The following is a 16,894-nucleotide window of genomic DNA, read 5'->3' on the forward strand; positions in this document are numbered from 1 at the left end:
CTGCTGCTGTTTTACAAATAAGGTCAGATTCTATTGAATTTGGACATGATATTGAACTTTAGTTCGAATTAAGTTTTCCATTTACTGTTTCATAAAATGAATTTCTTTCTCTTTTTAAAGTCAAATTTATTGAGGTATACTTTATAGTATGATTCATCCCTTTCAGATATGCAGTTGTATGAATTCTGATGTACCCCCTACTCCAGTTAGTTTCACCATCTCAGAAAGTTCCCACATGCCCCTTTGCATCTGTCCCCTTCCCTTGGCCTAGGCCCTGGCAACTACTGGTCTGTTCTCTGTCCTATGGTTATGTCTTTTCCAAAATATCACATAAAAGGAATTATACATTTTGTATCCATTTGTGGATGGGTTCTTTCACTTGACATTATTTTTGAAATTCATCCAAGTTGGTACAAGTTTATGTCTTCTCATTGCTGAGCAGTATTTCATTGTTTGAATTGGCACCATTTACTTATTCACCAGTTCATGGACATGTGGATGGTTTCTAGTTTTTGGCATTTATGAATAGAGCTGCTAAAATCATTTGTGTACAGGTTTTTGTGTAAACACACACTTTATTTCTCTTGGGTAAATACCTACGACTGGGATTGTTGGGTCATGATGAGTATATGTTGAACACTATAAAAAAATGAAAACCTTTGTACCATTTTGCATCCCCACCAGCAATGTATGAAAGTTCCAGTTGCTCAACAATCCTTGCCAAGACTTGATATTGTCAGTTTTTCTTTTGTTTTGCTTTTCCAATAGATGTATAAAGGTATACTACTGTGCAGAATTTTTTTAAAAAATTACTTTTTAGAATTGAGGTATAAATTATACACAGTAAAATGCACAGATCTTAAATCTATAGTTCAATGACTTTTTTGAAACAAAATTTTTAAAACAATTATTTATAGGCAGCTTGCTGGCTCAGCCAAGGAGGCCTTAGCCCATGGTTCAGTCCTCACCTCGTGCCTCATGGGTCCCCACAGACCTGGGCCCAAAAGTGAGCATGTTGTGCACGGCTCATTCTCCAGGCCTGGGTGGTCACCTGCACACGAGTGTCTCAGGTGTGCAAGCTGCAGGGTTGTTAATACTGGAGTGCAGGGAGGGTGTGTGGCAGGATGCAGCTGCCATTATGGTGCAAGCATGGTCACATGGTTGCTGTTCACCACAGCCACCAGCCCCTCCCATCCTGTTCTCTTTCTGGCTGGGCTGGCCTGGTCAGTTCCACAGGTGCCTGGCAGAGAGTGAGGGAGACAGAGAGAAAGAGGGGAGGAGGAGGAGGATTCAGGGACTAGGAGCTGGGGAGCCCTTTGATGCCACAGACACATGTGATGCAAAAAATTGGGCAGCAGCGAGGGAGTGACATCATCATGGTGGAGTGGGCTCTCTCTGCAAACTCTTCCCTCTAAGATACAATGAAAAGGACATTCATATTCCAACAGAGGACATCCACACAACACAAAAGATGTCTCAGAGACCCATGCAGCCATACACCGGAAGGTGAACGTGCTGCAGCCCCCCACCTGAGGAATTGGAATGAGGTAAGAAAAATCTTCTCTTACTCGCTGAAGGGCAATGACCCAGGGATTGTACGTGGCTTCTGAGAGTAAAGGGGAGAGAGGGTGGTGACCCTCTGTGGGAATACCATAGATCTCCAAGGTCCCTCACAGTCCAGTCGAAAGCCCCACACAGAGGTAACTAGCTACCGTGGCGGTGTCTTCATCAAGCCAATAACCCAGAAGAGCAGATAGCGAGGGTAGAGCAAGAAGCCCCTGAGATTGTGCAGCAGAAATAAAGTACCCCTCTTCCTGACTCAGCGCTCCTGTCCAGCACCTGGGAGCTGTGCTGCAGATCACGGCAGGCTCTGAATACACAGCTCTTGACCCCCACCCAGTGGTGACAGGTGGAAGTAGCGATCAAATACTACCACAATGCAGAAGCACAAATCCATGCCATCTAGCAGTATGAAAAAATATATTAAATCTCCAGACCAGAAGGAAAATGACCAGTATCCAGAAATCAACCCTGAAGACATAGAAATCTATAACCTAAATGACAGAGAATTCAAAATAGCTATCATTGGAAAACTCAACAAGTTGAAGAGCATGCAGATAGACAGTTCAATGAATTTAGAAGCTACTACACCAAAGAGATTGAAACTATAATGAAGAACCAATCAGAAACATTGGAGGGGATGGCCCCATGGCCGAGTGGTTAAGTTGGCATGCTCTGCTTTGGTGGCCCAGGGTTCAGATCCTGGGCATGGACATGGAACCGCTCATTAGGCCATGTTGAGGCGGCGTCCCACATGCCACAACTAGAAGGACCCACAACTAAAATATACAACTATGTACTGGGGGGATTTGGGGAGAAAAAAAAGAAATATTGGAGATGAAAAACACAATGGATGAGGTAAAGAATAGTATGGATTCCCTGAACTAAGAATAAAAAGAAATGAAGAAACTTTCTGAGAAATATCCAATTCAATTAGGAAATGTAACATAAAGATTATAGGTATTACAGAGGGAGAAGAAGAGAAAGGAGCAGAAAGCTCCTCCTCCTCCATGTGAAGCATTTCTATATTTCTGCCCTCAATATTGCTGATTCATTCCTCCATGATATCAGCTCTATTCTAGAGCCAACAGATCTCCTTACTATATTAATTTAAAAAAGACCTCCTGCAAGGCATATAGTGGTGAAGCTGGCAAAAGTCACTGACAAAGCAAAAATACTAAGGGCAGTAAGGAAAAAGAAAGTAACTTACAAAGGAACCTCCATCGGGCTTTCAGTGGCTTTCTCAGCAGAAACCTTACAGGCTAGGAGAGAGTGGAATGATATATTCAAATCTTTGAAAGACAAAAACTTTCAGCCAAGAATACTCTATCCAGCGAAAATACCCTTCAGATATGATGGAGAAATTAAAACTTTCCCAGATAAACAAAAGCTAAGGGAGTTCATCACCACAAGACTCCTGACTCCTTGACAAGAAATCCTCAAGAAGATACTCATAGCTGAAATAAAAAGAAGAAAGGGGTTATGAAGCCCTGAGTAAGGAGATAAATAGGCAGACAAAAAAAAAAAAAATTGTAGCTATCCAGCAGAACAGGTTGTCAAACACTGAAGTATAACATTAAAGATAAAGGGAAGGAAAACCTCCCAAACAAGGATAATCTTGTCATTTTAACCACAAAGTCACAACACAAGATGGAACAAAATGATAAAAACAACTTAGGAGGGGAAGAGGAAAGGGACTGAATTGGCTTAGTCTAAGGAAATAAAAGGTCATCAGAAAATGGACTATCTCATCTACGAGATTTTGCATACAAACTCCTGGTAACCACTAAACAAAAAAGTAGAACAGAGACACAAATAAGAAATAAGGATAAAACTAAGAAAATCAGCATAAAAAACTACCAAGCCAAATTGGTAGGCCAAAATACACTGGACAAGAGACAAAGGAAATGCAGGAGAAACAGAAAATGAGCAATAAAATGGCAGCATTAAGCCCTCATATATCAATAATCACTTTAAATGTGAATGGATTGAATTCTCCTATCAAAAGACACAGAGTGGAGAGATGGATTAAAGAACAAAGCCCAACAATATACTGCCTCCAGGAAACACATCTCAGCTCCAATGAAAAACACAGGCTCAGAGTGAAGGAATGGAAGGCGATATTCCCAGCTAATGGCAAACAAAAGAAAGCAGGTGTTGTCATACTTATATCAGACAAAGTAGACTTCAAGACAAAACAGATAAAGAGAGACAAAGATGGGCAGTAGATAATCATAAAAGGGACACTCCACCAAGCAGACATAACACTTACAAATATCTATGCACTCAACACAGGAGCAGCAAAGTACATAAAGCAACTAGTAACAAACCTAAAAGAAGACATTAAGAACAACATAATAATAGTAGCGGAACTCAATACAAGAGTGTTATGTCCTCTTGGTGGAATGTCCCTTTTATCCCTATATACTGCCCTGCCCCTTTTTGTTTCTCATTGTCTTTTATGTCTCAAAGTCCACTTTGTCCAATATAAGTACGGCAATACCTGCTTTCTTTTGCTTACCATTTGCTTGCAGTATCGTCTTCCATCTCTTCACTCTGAGCCTGTTTGTCATTGGAGCTGAGATGTTTCCTGGAGGCAGCATATTGTTGGGTCTTGTTTTTCAATCCATCCAGCCACTCTATGTCTTTTGATTGGAGAATTCAATCCATTTACATTTAGAGTGATTATTGATACATGAGGGCTTAATACTGCCGTTTTATCTCTTGTTTCACAGTTGCTCTATATTTCCAATGTTTCTCTTCCTGTGTATTTCTGACTGCCATTTCGGTTGGTGATTTTCTATGATGGTTTTCTCAGTTTTTTCTCTGTTTATCAGTTGTGTCTCTGTTCTGATTTTTTGTTTAGTGGTTACTATGAGGTTTGTATAAAACATCTTGCAAATGAGCTATTCCATTTTGATAGCCTTTTGTCTCCATTATCCTAAATAAGTTCCATCCCTTTCCTCTTCCCTAAGTTATTGTTGTCACAAATTATTCCATTTTGTGTTGTGATTTTGTGATTAAAATGAAGTGTTTATAGTTATTTTTGATGCTTTCCTTCCCTGTGCCTTTGTTTGCTAACTTGTTCTAATAGAGAGCTGCCATTTCCTGATTTTGTCTATTTACCTTTGTTCAACGTTTTGTAAACCTTTTCCTTTTTGTTTCAGGAGTCTGGGCATTCTTGTTCATTTCTTTTAGGGTGGGTCTTGTGGCGATGAACTCCCTCAGCTTTTGTTTATCAGGGAAAGTTTTTATTTTTCCATGATATCTGAAGGATATTTTTGCTGGATAGAGTATTCTTGGCTGAAAGTTTTCGAAATTCAGTATTTTGAATATATTATTCCACTCTCTCCTAGTCTTTAAAGTCTCTGCTGAGAAGTCTGCTGAAAGCCTGAGAGGGATTCCTTTGTAGATTACTCTCTTCTGCCTTGCTGCCCTTAATATTTTTTCTTTGTCATTGACTTTTGCCAGTTTTACTAAAATAGGTCTTGGAGAAGGTCTTTCACATTGATGTAATTAGGAGTTCTATTGGCTTCACTTACTTGTAATTCCAGTTCCTTCTCCAGGTTTGGGAAGTTCTCAGCTACTATTTGTTTAAACAAGCTGTCTGCTCCTTTATCCCTCTGGAATATCTATATCTATCTCCCTTTTGAATACTTATAATCCTTATGTTGCATTTCCTAATTAAGTTGGACATTTCTTGGAGAATTTCTTCATTTTTTTAGTCTTACTTCTCTCTCCTCCTCCACCTGAAGCATTTCTATATTTCTGTCCTCTAAATTACTAATTCTGTACTCCATAATCAACTCTTCTTTTTAAGGTTTCTAGACTTTTTTTTTCCTCTCTCACTCATTGTGTCCTTCATTTCCCACACTTTTGTTTGGTGTTTTTTAGAGTTTCAATCTCTTTAGTGAAGAATTCCTTCTGCTCATTAATTTTATTTGTGAGTTCACTGAACTGTCTTTGTGAGTTTTCTTGTAACTTGTTGAGTTTCTTTATGATAACTAGTTTGAGTTCTCTATCCTTTAGATTATAAATTCCTGTGACTTCAGGATTTGTTCCTGGAAACTTGTCATTTTCCTTCTGTTCTGGAGTGTTAATGTATTTCTTTATGACGTCTGATGAAGCAGACCTTGCTGGTGCATAGTATGTCACCTATTCCACCTACCACCACTCAGGGTGGCGGGAGCTGTGATTTCTGAACCTGCTGCATCTGCTGGAAGTTGTGCCCACCCACTGGAAGTTTTGCCAATAGGGCTTGTCTGCATTTGCTTGCCACTGGTACTTGGTGGGTCATATATGCAGGTGCTGGCACTCTGGTGTGAATCTGCTGCCCTGGCCCATAGGCCCAGCTGCTGTGCCAGGTGGGAAGCAATGGGAGGGGAACTTTCTTTCACATTTTTGAGCCCACTCTGCACTCACTGGCGGCCTGCCTGGGTTGCTGGGCTTGGTGGTGTGCCCATGCAGTGGCTGAGATGCTTTGGTGTGGAGTTCCTGTGGGCTGAGATGCAACTCCCAAAGTGAAAGTGGTCACATGGAGGACTCCTTTTCCTCTGCCTCCTCTTAGAGTTGTGTGCCAGCTCAGCTGCTGTGTGTGGACCCACAACCTAGACTGCTGTTGCTGGGGTGGGAGAGGAGATCTGCTCACCTCCTCTCACTGCTTGCCTGGCATCCAGCACCCCCACATTTAGACGTATGGCTGTGAGGACCTCTCAAACATCCTATTGTGCTGTGTGGGTATCCTCTGTTGATTAATGAATGTCCTTTGGTTGTATCTTAGTGGGGAGAGACTATGGGGACAACTCACTCTGTCATGATGCTGACACTGTAGTATAATATTGCTTTCTTTTATTTCCCTAGGAATGCAAATCTGTCCTTGTGATATTGTGATTTATAACAAGAAATACATATTTCTTCTTCTCCATTTATGGCTCAGAGCTCCTAAAACCTTTGAGATTTACTGTGATGAGAGCAATAAATATGCCTTTATGTTAATCAGGTGACTTTTGGAAAGTCCCTAGGTAACCTAAGGATGGGGATTGGTCACCAGAAGAACTAAACATGTGATTACAGGGTGGTCCAACCCCCCACCTCTGGGCAGGGGAGAGGGGTTGGAGATTAAGTTCAATCACCATTACCCAGTGATTTAATCAACATGTCTATGTAATGAAGCCTCCATAAAAACCTAAAAGACAGGGTTCAGAGAATTTTTGAGTTTGTGAACACATGGAGGTGCTGGGTGGGTGGCACACCAAGAGAGGGCATGGAAACTCTGGGCCCTTTCCCCATACCCTGCCCTATGCATCTCTTCCTTCTGGATGTTCCACAGCTATATCCTTAATAAATTGGTAGTCTAGTAAGTAAAATATTTCTCTGAGCTCTGTGAGCTGCTCTAGCAAGTTAATCAAACCCAAGGAAGGGGTTATTGGAACCTCTGATTTATAGCCTGTCAATCAGAAGCACAAGTGACAACCTGGACTTGCAATTGGTGTTTGAAGTGGGAGGGGGACAGTCTTGTGGGACTGAGCCCTTAACCTGTGGGATGTGACACTATCTGCAGGTAGTGTCAGAATTGAGGTGAATTGTAGGACACCCAGTTAGTGTTGAAGAATTGCTTGGTGTGGGGGAAAAATACGCACATGGGAATTAGACTGTCAGAATCTGAATCCTGTATTTGGTGACTGGAAGGAATTCCTGATTCCTCCTAGATTTGAATTGAATTGCAGCTGGGCCTCAGCTTTAATTGTATTGAATTCATCTGTGACTCTCACTCTCTATACTCCAATATCACTACCTTTTTAATCTTGTATTTGAACTAGGGGGGGTTCACCTTTGGATTTAGCTTTGATAGGGCTCCAGAATCCAATCACAGTGCGAATGCACAGGACTGCACTCCCAGTTTTGTACCTACTGCCACCTTCTCAGGAAAACTTGGGCAGGACTAGGGGGAAAAGTTCTTGGGACAAGTGATTTTGCATTTTCAGTTTTCACATTCCAATCCATCCTACAAGACCATATTATTTGTCAGAGGCTCAACTGTAATCAACTGATTTCTTCTCATCTCTGTATATTCTCTCCATCTATGGCAACCAAGTCCAACTGCCAACCCATGCCTTCACCACTCAACCCTCTGAGTATGGAAGTTGCACAGCTCTTCACTCTCTTAGGAAGGGCTTGTGTCTCTCTGGAATTAAGTTCAAGTTTCTGTATAGATTGTCCAAATCCCATAGAAAAGTACACATTTTATTTTGCCTTGTTTTTTCTTGTAAACTAGTGAAGGTCTTTAGTGTCCTTTACATCCTAAGCCAAAGTGAAAGTATGGCATTTTCTGATAGAGATTTTAGATGCAGTCTCAAATAAATCTCTGATAAAAGTGAATAAGCATGGGTAAATTATATCTCAGTATTTGAAAAAGGCTGGAACTCTAGGAACCTTAACTAAATTCTCAGCCTACTTGCAATTAAGTGTGTGAGAAAGTTAACCCTCTGCTACCTTTCTTCCTCCCTCTCATGGGCTGGAAGGACAGGGTGCCACCACCCAGCTTTGTGCAAACAAGGGCAACGGCAGAATAACAAACTAGAAGGGAACTGCATCCTGAACAACCTCATGGTGCAGAGCCACTCATCCACCCTGAGCCACCCTCTGACCTCTGCACTATTATGGGAGTTATATTGGTTTTTTTTTTTTTATTTTTTGGTGAGGAAGACTGGTCCTGAGCTAACATTTGTTGCCAATCTTCCTCGTTTTGCTTGAGGAACATTGTCCCTGAGCTAACATCTGTGCCAAACTTCGTCTATTTTGTATGTGGGATGCCACCACAGCATGGCTTAATGAGCAGTGCGTAGGTCTGCACCAGGGATCCGAACCTGTAGACCCTGGGTGGGCAAAGTGGAGTGCACGAACTTAATCACTATGCCACTGGGCCAGCCACTCTAAGTATCACTCCATTTTCTTCATGGAAATGAGTTTTGGTCTTTGTTACAGAAGCTGAGCCTATGCTCTAACTCAATGGTCTTCAAACACTTTGTCTCCTAAATAAAAATTTTAGAAATTTGTATCCCATCAGACAGTTTAAACTTGACATCTATTTGTTCTTTATATCCTAAAACTTTGCAAAGGACACAATTTCTGCTCTACTGGTTTATCACACAAATGCTTTAAATATGTCTTCATTAAATTCTCAAAGCTACATGTTACTTAGGCAATTTATGGTAAATGTCCCCATGTTTAATGTAATTGACAAAACCAGTTCTCATTGTCAAATCAATTAGCCAAGTCAGATTACTTCCTATCAGAAAATGTCTTTGTTTTTTAATTTTATAGATGTTAGCCCAGGCCAACCATATCACTACTGAATCCTAATTCTAGGATTAATATAGAAATTCCTTCAAACTTTTAATGCCCATATAACATGCAGAGAGTCTTCATGTATCCCAAGGGTATATAAACTCCACTTGGAAGGCCACTGCCCTGAGTAGCACACTCTGTCTTAGCCCTATCTGTGGCACCAGCTTCGTGTCCCAGGACTCCTCCTGGATTCCCCTCTCTCAATCCCATTTGATCCATCAGCATGACACAACCCCACCTACCTCTCTAACCTTGTCTCCTAACATGCCCTTTGTTCTCAATGCTCCAGCCACACTGGTCTTGCTGCTTTGTCCTAGACAAGTCAAGCTCGTTCCTTCCACTTCCCCTTCCTGGCATGCCTTCTCCCAAACTTTTACATGACTGCCATGATATGACTTTCAAATGTTACCTACTCAAGGAGGCTTTTCTGGATCAGTTCATCTAGAAGATAACTGCCAAGTTGGTTTTACACTTTACATCAGGATAAATTCTAGATGGAACAAATATTTAAATGTAAAAAATGAAAACTTAAAATTCCTAAAGGAAATAATGGGAGGTTAAAAAAAAAATCTTGGAGTGGGGAGGACCTTTCTTTAGAATTTTTTTTACGGGATGTTGTATGGGATAATTTCAAAGTTCTCATCTAGTTCTTAAAATTTTTATGATAATATGTGGAGTGAAAAAAAACTTATATAAACAAAGTTACAGCACAAAGGTGCGTAGTCACATGGCTTATTTATTGCTACCATATTTGGGAGGCTTGTTTCTGGAGTAATTAATTTACTTTAAATGGGAACTTGTTTTGGTTATTGGCAGGCTAGATTTTTTGAACAGACTTTTCAATGAAAACTGAACGTGCTGGTTAAAATGTTTTAGGAATCTTAAAATCTTAAGGACAGCTGACAAACTAGTAAGGAATTATCATTCCACAACTAAAATAAAGCAAGAACTTGATAGAAGCAAAGGGGTGGAGTGGAAGCAACTTTTATCCTGAAGATACTTGCCAATCCAGGTGAAACTAAGCCTGGAGCAACAGACCCATATACTTGGGTGTCTAGATTTAAATTAACTATCAAGTTAAACTATTAAAGTATTATGTCTTCATAATAACAAAATTTAAAGTGAGCAAAATATGAAAGACTAACTTTATTTATATTACATGTTGAGTTCTGTTGATGGGCAAGTAATGCTGGGGTAATAAAATAAACAATTGACAACTTCAAATCTTCAGGTCATTCATTTTTTGCCTTGATTTCAGCAAATCATTTATGTTAATATTTTTCATATAATTGCATTTTATTAACAGTGGTCTGAGTGCATACTTTGTATGATTTCTATTTTTAAAAACTTGTTAAGGTGCGTTTTATGGCCAAAAATGTGGCCTATCTTGGTGAATGTTCTGTAAGCTTGAGGTGTATTCTGTTGAAGGAATTTATAAATGTCAATTTGATCTAGTTGATGTTTAGTTCGACCATGTCCTTCCTGAGTTTCCATCTCTTTGCTTACATTACCATCTGTTCTTTCATGGTGTCTACCTTTTCCACTAGAGCTCTTAGCATATTAATCATAGTTGTTTTATATTCCCTATCTGATAATTTCAACATCTCTGCCAAAACTGAGTCTGGTTGATGCTTTCTCTGTCTCTTCAAATTGTTTTTTTGTATGCTACGTAATTTTTTGTTAAAAATTGGACATGATGCACTGGGTAAAAGGAACTGAGGCAAATAGGCCTTTAGTGCGATGCTTTAGATTTATCTGGGTAGTAGTTAGACTGCTTAGCATTTGCTACAGCTGCAAGTGTGAGAGGCTAAAATCTCATCTGGTGTCCTGGTTTTAGTCTCCTGTTGTCACTGGGTTTCCCTAGAGACTTTTTAAATAGGGTTCTAGCTTGCAGTTCTTTCACAAGTATTCCTGTTGTTATACAGGAGCCCTATTGATGTTGTGAGGTGAGGGGGGAGGGAAAGCATTTCACAGTCCAATGATTAGGTCTCAGTCTTTTAGTGAGCCTGTGCCCCAGTCTTGACCTTCACAAGTCCTTCTGCTATCTCCCCCCTCCACACACACACACTTAGGTAAAACAGGAAGGCTAGAAGGACCTGGAGTTGGGCATTTCCCTTTCCCTGGGTTGGTTTGGCCCTTGACTCAGGCCTTGCTAAGAACAGAACTCTCAGGGCATATTGCAAAATGAATACTTTCCCCTTCCTCCTGCCAGAATCACAAGAAGATTTTCCTCTAATCTTCACTGTGAGAACCTGGTAGTGTTCCTAAAACTCACAAAAGTTTGTCCTACCTCCCAAGACTGGGTTCCTTGGAGATTTTAACTGTCAATCTTGTCCACAATGAGCCTCTGGCAATTTGTCAATTGTGGTTTAAGTCTCCTTAGCTTGGTACTGGCTCCTGCAGAGTTTTTGCTTCTGCTATGGTGGAATGTGATTCTCTGTTCTGCTCCTCTCTCCAATTTTGGAGGCAGCAGTTTGCCCTGTGACCTCAATTCTCTAATGGATCTAAGAAGAGTTGTTATTTTCAGTTTGCTCAGCTTTTTTCTTACTTTGAGAATGGGAGTGATGACTTCCAAGCTCCTTACATGCCCAACTGGAAAGCCGTAAGATGTTTTTAAAGTCCAAACAGAACCATAAGAAAAATTAAGTGGAACAGATCCAATCTATTCCACACCTAAGAAAAGGCAATTTAATGCACACCATAGCATTAACTTTTCCACATAAACTAGTTAAGGAACAGCTCTTAGTTATATTTAGTGTAAAAGTAAGTCCTTGCATTTAGAAGATTCAAAAATCACTTGTGTGTAGTTGACATGATGTGCTACTCAGATCCCTCTTCAAGGAGTTGCTGCCCAACTCCTGAGTACTGCCAGTGGACAGCCTTCAGCTCTACCTGCTTCTGGACTGGCCTCAGCTACAGAGGTCATGCTCTTCCCAAGGACCCACAACCAACGACTGATCAAGGTGGGGTACGGAAGCCCATCATCTCAGCCCAGTGCAGGACAACCTGATGAGCTGATTCCACTGACCTGTACTGTAGGCCAGCTTTTCTCTCTGGCCAGTCAGGCTCCCTTTCCCTTCTTTTTACTGGGCACTCTGCATGTCTAACTCCATCTTGGAGGCTGCTTCCCAAAGAAAACAACTGGTAACAGTTTGTCAAGTCTATTCTTCTTCCAATTAAAACTTGCTAATCTCCCCTTGGAAACTCTTAACATCATGAGAAAGGGTCAAATATAGATACAGTATAAAATCAGTTGAGATAACAACTAATTACAAATACTCATTTTAAAAATGAAAATATTTCCTTTCCTAAACATCCTATAAATAAACTTACCTTCTATCCTAGGTTTGGAAACACTGGGGCTTGTCCCATAGCCTAGTGGTTAAGTTTGGCATGCTCCACTTACGTGGCTCGGGTTCAGTTCCTGGGTGCAGACCTACACCACTTGTTGGTGGCCATGCTGTGGTGGTGACCTACATACAAAATAGAGGAAGACTGGCACAGACGTTAGTTTAGGGCGAATCTTCCTCAAGCAAAAAGAGCAAGATTGGCAAGAAATGTTATCTCAGGGCTAGCAAAACAAAAAAATATTTTCTTGAGACCTGGAAGTAGCTGTTCATCTCCTGGCATTTGAAGGCCTCCTTGGTGAATTTCTTCCAAGACTTCAGAGTAAAGCCCCAGATCTGGGCTGGTTCCCAGGAGGGTTTGTTCCCAGACTTTGCCATCTGAATGCAGGAAATGCTAATGCAGCAAAATGATTGAGATTGGGTCTGAGGGCGAGAAGGCCTGGTGCTCAGTTCTGAGGCTACCTTGAGTTCAGAAGTTGTTCTTTAAAAATAAGTAGTAAATACAGTGCTGAGTCATAAGTGCTGGAGACATGCCAAGAAGCATACAAAGAAAATGTGGAAAAATTGAATGGTAAGCATGATTTTATTTAAGATATAACTTGTTCACAAAAATTGCTCAGAAATGTCAAATAATAAGCATGTACCAACAGATGGCCCTAAGTGAAGTTGGCTTTTACATTTATTGATATTGATTAAAGTTATTTTCCATTTTGGAACTTCCCAGGCACATAAAAATACATTTTTGAGACAACCAAATCTAAGACAACCTTTAGGGAAGACAGTATGTAAAACTCTACATAAAAAACTTCTGTGGCCAAGTAAAAAGAGAACTAAAGAATTTAACTAAAGTACTTTATTTTTCATATTAATAATTACATTTTCAAAAATGATAATTCACATTATCAATACCATAAATCTAGAGCTTAAAGTAGGAAATGTAAGTGTAAACAGCCTATATACACTTTGCATTATTGATACAATTTTATACACATAATCCTATATACTATCCAATAATCTCCAGAGAAAAGACCTACAAATCTACTTGTCTAGACAGTAGACAACAATTTTTAAAATGAACCGAAATAAAGATTGCTCCTTCTCAACTGCATGTGGTGGAAATGCATATGTATGAAGATTAAATCTGAGATATTTATTACATTGAAGACATTTAACTCTGTTCCATGCCAGCCATGAGTGACAGTGCTAGAGATTCCACTGTGGGAAAAATAGAAATAAGGTTGGAAAAAAAAAATGGTTTAAAACATCTGAATAAGGCTTTAATAAATTCAAAACTGAAAGTATTTAAAGACTTTTCTATTTTTAATTAAAATATTGATTATTTTTAATGTATAATCAAGATGATAATCTTTACTAAGTAAAAATTCAAAAAGTAAGATTTATTTCTATTTCAGGTCATTTTAATTTTGAAAACAAAAAGTTTGTGCGTTTCACTGAACAAATCACATTTGTCTCATATGTCATAAAACCATATGGGTCAGTTCATCACAAAATGCCATGTTCTAACCTACGAATGGAATCTACTTGCATAAGAATCACCCAAAGCAACAATGGACAAATGCATCCATGTTTCCTCTAACACATTTCTAACAACATTTTAAAAAACGTTTAGCTCTTAATGAATATATTACAATTTGAATATGCAGAAATAGGGAAAAGATTAACCCTGCATACTTTTCCAAAAAAAAGTCGTGCACAGAGATACTATTTAGCTCTTTGTTTTGCAGATTAAATAGCTCTTTTCTCCCTGTGACGCACCCCAGACGCTGCCTGCTTCACATACTGTGTTCTCAACTGTCAGGCCTGCGTTTCCTTGTGCAAAAGGCAGCCTTGGAAGTTTCTAAGTTGCTAAAAAAACCCTTCTATGTTTGGAAAGGGAATAGTTACAAAGGTTATACATGATAGTAAAGGGCAACCAAAACCTATTCTACCATCTGCTTTATTCAGTAACAGTTCTAGAACCACTGCTGTAACAAATGACACGCCAGACAGCAAGACCGTTAGTCTCAGTGTCTTACATCTGACATGCATTTGTTCCATTGCTATTCTCAAAAAACAGTTCAAAGCACGGCACAACTGCTGAGGGACCTTCCAGGTTTGCAATGGTGAAAAATTCTAATCTTCATGAGGTCAGTACCAAAACTATAACACACAGACTTAGATACAAGAAAATATAAAAACTGTAATATTTTAACATGGTGTACTCACGATGGGGAAAGGATCCTCTACAGACGGCTTTGTTTAAAATGGTTACAAGAAACATATGGCAGTTTTTAAAATCAGACTCCATTTTCTCTATAGATTCCATTCTAGGAAAGAAGGTAAATTTCAGTTTAAGAAGTGCATAAGAGGTCAATAGGTAGGCTACAAAATACCTTTGGAGTAATGTTAAATGTACTTCAGTTTAATTATTTAGACTCCTAAGTCTAAAGATTATAAAATAAAATATAAAATTTCCTGCTTTACTTTAAAATAAAAACTTTCCAAGTATCTGAAGGAAACGCTCAGCAGGATATAAAACTTCTGTTTCAGGATGGCACTGAGTCCTGGAGCTAGGATGACTGGGGATATTCCCTTTTCCATTTGACAGGCCTGTGTTTTTACTTTTCATAAGCATATCTTCTTTTAGAAATAAAGAACACGTTAAAGATATGAAATCGCAAATTTTAAAATTACTATAAAACTTTTTACTATGGGAAATCAGACATATATAGGAGAGAACTACTCAGTGGACTTTCACATGCCCACACTCAAGACGAGCAGTCATGCAGCCCCAGGCAGTCCTACATACACCCCAGCCCCATCACATTGAGAAGCAATTTGAGACATCACAGCATTTCAGTCATAAATACTTCAGTGTGGATATATTAAAGATAAAGACTCTTTTTAAAACAAAGCTACAATACCATCTGCTTAAAAATATTTAACAATGATTTTTTATATCATCAAATAATCAGTGGTCAAATTTCACATTGCTTTTGCAATTTTTCACTTTTCTGCTTTAAGTTTGAATCAGGATCAATTAATTTCCATAAATTGCGATGGTTCTTATACTTAAGTCCTCCTCACTCCCTGCTTTTTTTTTTTTTTTTTTTTTTTTGAGGAAGATTAGCTCTCAGCTAACTACTGCCAGTCCTCCTCTTTTTGTTGATGAAGCCTGGCCCTGAGCTAACATCCGTGCCCATCTTTCTCTACTTTATATGTGGGATGCCTACCCACAGCATGGTGTGCCAAGCGGTGCCATGTCCGCACCCGGGATCCGAACCAGCGAACCCCGGGCCGCTGAGAAGCGGAACGTGCGAACTTAACTGCTGCGCCACCGGGCCGGCCCCAACCTGCTTTTTTCTTACAAGTTACATGTTGAAGAAACTGAAGCAGTTCAATTTCAGCAAAGCATATGCAGCAGTATTATTATTTTCTCCTTCACCCCCCAGTGACATGGAAAGAGAAATATACTTTACACACTTTGAGACAGCAAAAAGCAAGTAAGAAATCTGTTTACATCCCTGCAATTATGAATTTTACCTACTATCTTAGTTTCTTCATTCAGAATATTTTGATATAGGCACAGGTTAAGATTTTTAATTAAATTAGCACTATAGTGAACTCTTACCTCCTCAGTAACACTGACTAGTATCGCAACAACCAGGTCATCCAGGCTCGCTTGCACTTTTATTTCAGGGAAGTAATGGCAGCATTATCATTGCATTAATTTTATAAACAAGACAGGGACAAACTACTGAGCTGTACACTGAAGCTAACAGTAGAGGATGGTGCTCTAGATCGAAGAGGAAGTTCCTCCTCACCTGTCGTCTGACTGCAGGGCACCTGCCTTTCTATGTGGCAGGTATGAATAATAAACACTCTGAAAGTAAAGTACAACTTTGGACTATAATCTACCATGATGTAGAGAATTTGTTGTAAAATAATTCATCAAGTATGTGGGTGTGGTTGGTGAACAAAGATGAGAACTGCTGCTGGTAACTGCTGAAGAGGGGTGATGGGTACCTGGGGTTTGTCTGCTGTTTTCTCTACCTCTGTGTATGTTTGAAGGTGTTCATAACAAAAACTTAACAAAATCTATAAAACAAAACATGCATGTAATCTAAGAATATTTGCTTGTCCTAATTAAAAGACGTCAGTTTTTATTGTTTTACCACTCATAAAAGAATTGCACAATTCTTGATGTGGCCTAGTTTAGGTGAACAAATTCGATTATTCAATTCTTTCCCTAAATACAAGTATATGTGACGTATGGCCTAGAGGGAAAAAAAGGCTCCTAGATGAAGCCAGTTAAAAGGTAAGGCAAAACAGTCATAGCACAGAGGTTCCACAGGCCACATACTTACTGCCAAGCCCCCAGGCCCGCCTGCCAGCCCTCTGCAAACATGAGAGCCAAGTTCAACACCTTCATGATGGCTTCCTTCACAAAGCTGACCTGGAGAGCAAAGCCACAGAGAGAACACTGGCTCTGTAACTATGCTTGGACACTGACACCAACACTTTTACATAATTTAAATGAGTCACAGAAAACTGTCATCAGTGCAATGACTGCCTCCTACATCATAAGGAAGGTTTCGAGGCTCTGAATAGAGTGCACTTGGAATTGGTCCACACATCTA

At 39.6% G+C, this 16,894-nt stretch overlaps 1 protein-coding gene and 1 long non-coding RNA gene across 8 annotated transcripts in view; one reads left to right on the forward strand and one right to left on the reverse strand.

Annotated features, from left to right (window-relative positions):
* The window catches only part of LOC123282456 (uncharacterized), a 94,568-nt gene that overhangs the window by 44,509 nt on the left and 33,165 nt on the right, over positions 1 to 16,894 (forward strand). The window lies entirely within an intron of this gene.
* Positions 13,093 to 16,894, reverse strand: part of TUBGCP5 (tubulin gamma complex component 5) — a 48,118-nt gene continuing 44,316 nt past the window's right edge. For all 6 annotated transcript variants that reach the window (XR_011498085.1, XR_011498084.1, XR_011498082.1 and 3 more), the window contains 3 exons: positions 16,622 to 16,710; positions 14,481 to 14,581; positions 13,093 to 13,469 (listed from right to left, as the gene is read on the reverse strand). Coding sequence is in view for 3 of the 6 variants with exons in the window: in XM_070497131.1 (XP_070353232.1) it covers positions 13,423 to 13,469; positions 14,481 to 14,581; positions 16,622 to 16,710 (237 nt within the window). In the remaining 3 variants the exon portion in view is untranslated. The remainder of the gene's footprint in view (positions 13,470 to 14,480; positions 14,582 to 16,621; positions 16,711 to 16,894) is intronic.

Source organism: Equus asinus, chromosome 2 (genome assembly GCF_041296235.1).
Source record: "Equus asinus isolate D_3611 breed Donkey chromosome 2, EquAss-T2T_v2, whole genome shotgun sequence".
Lineage (NCBI taxonomy): Eukaryota > Metazoa > Chordata > Mammalia > Perissodactyla > Equidae > Equus > Equus asinus.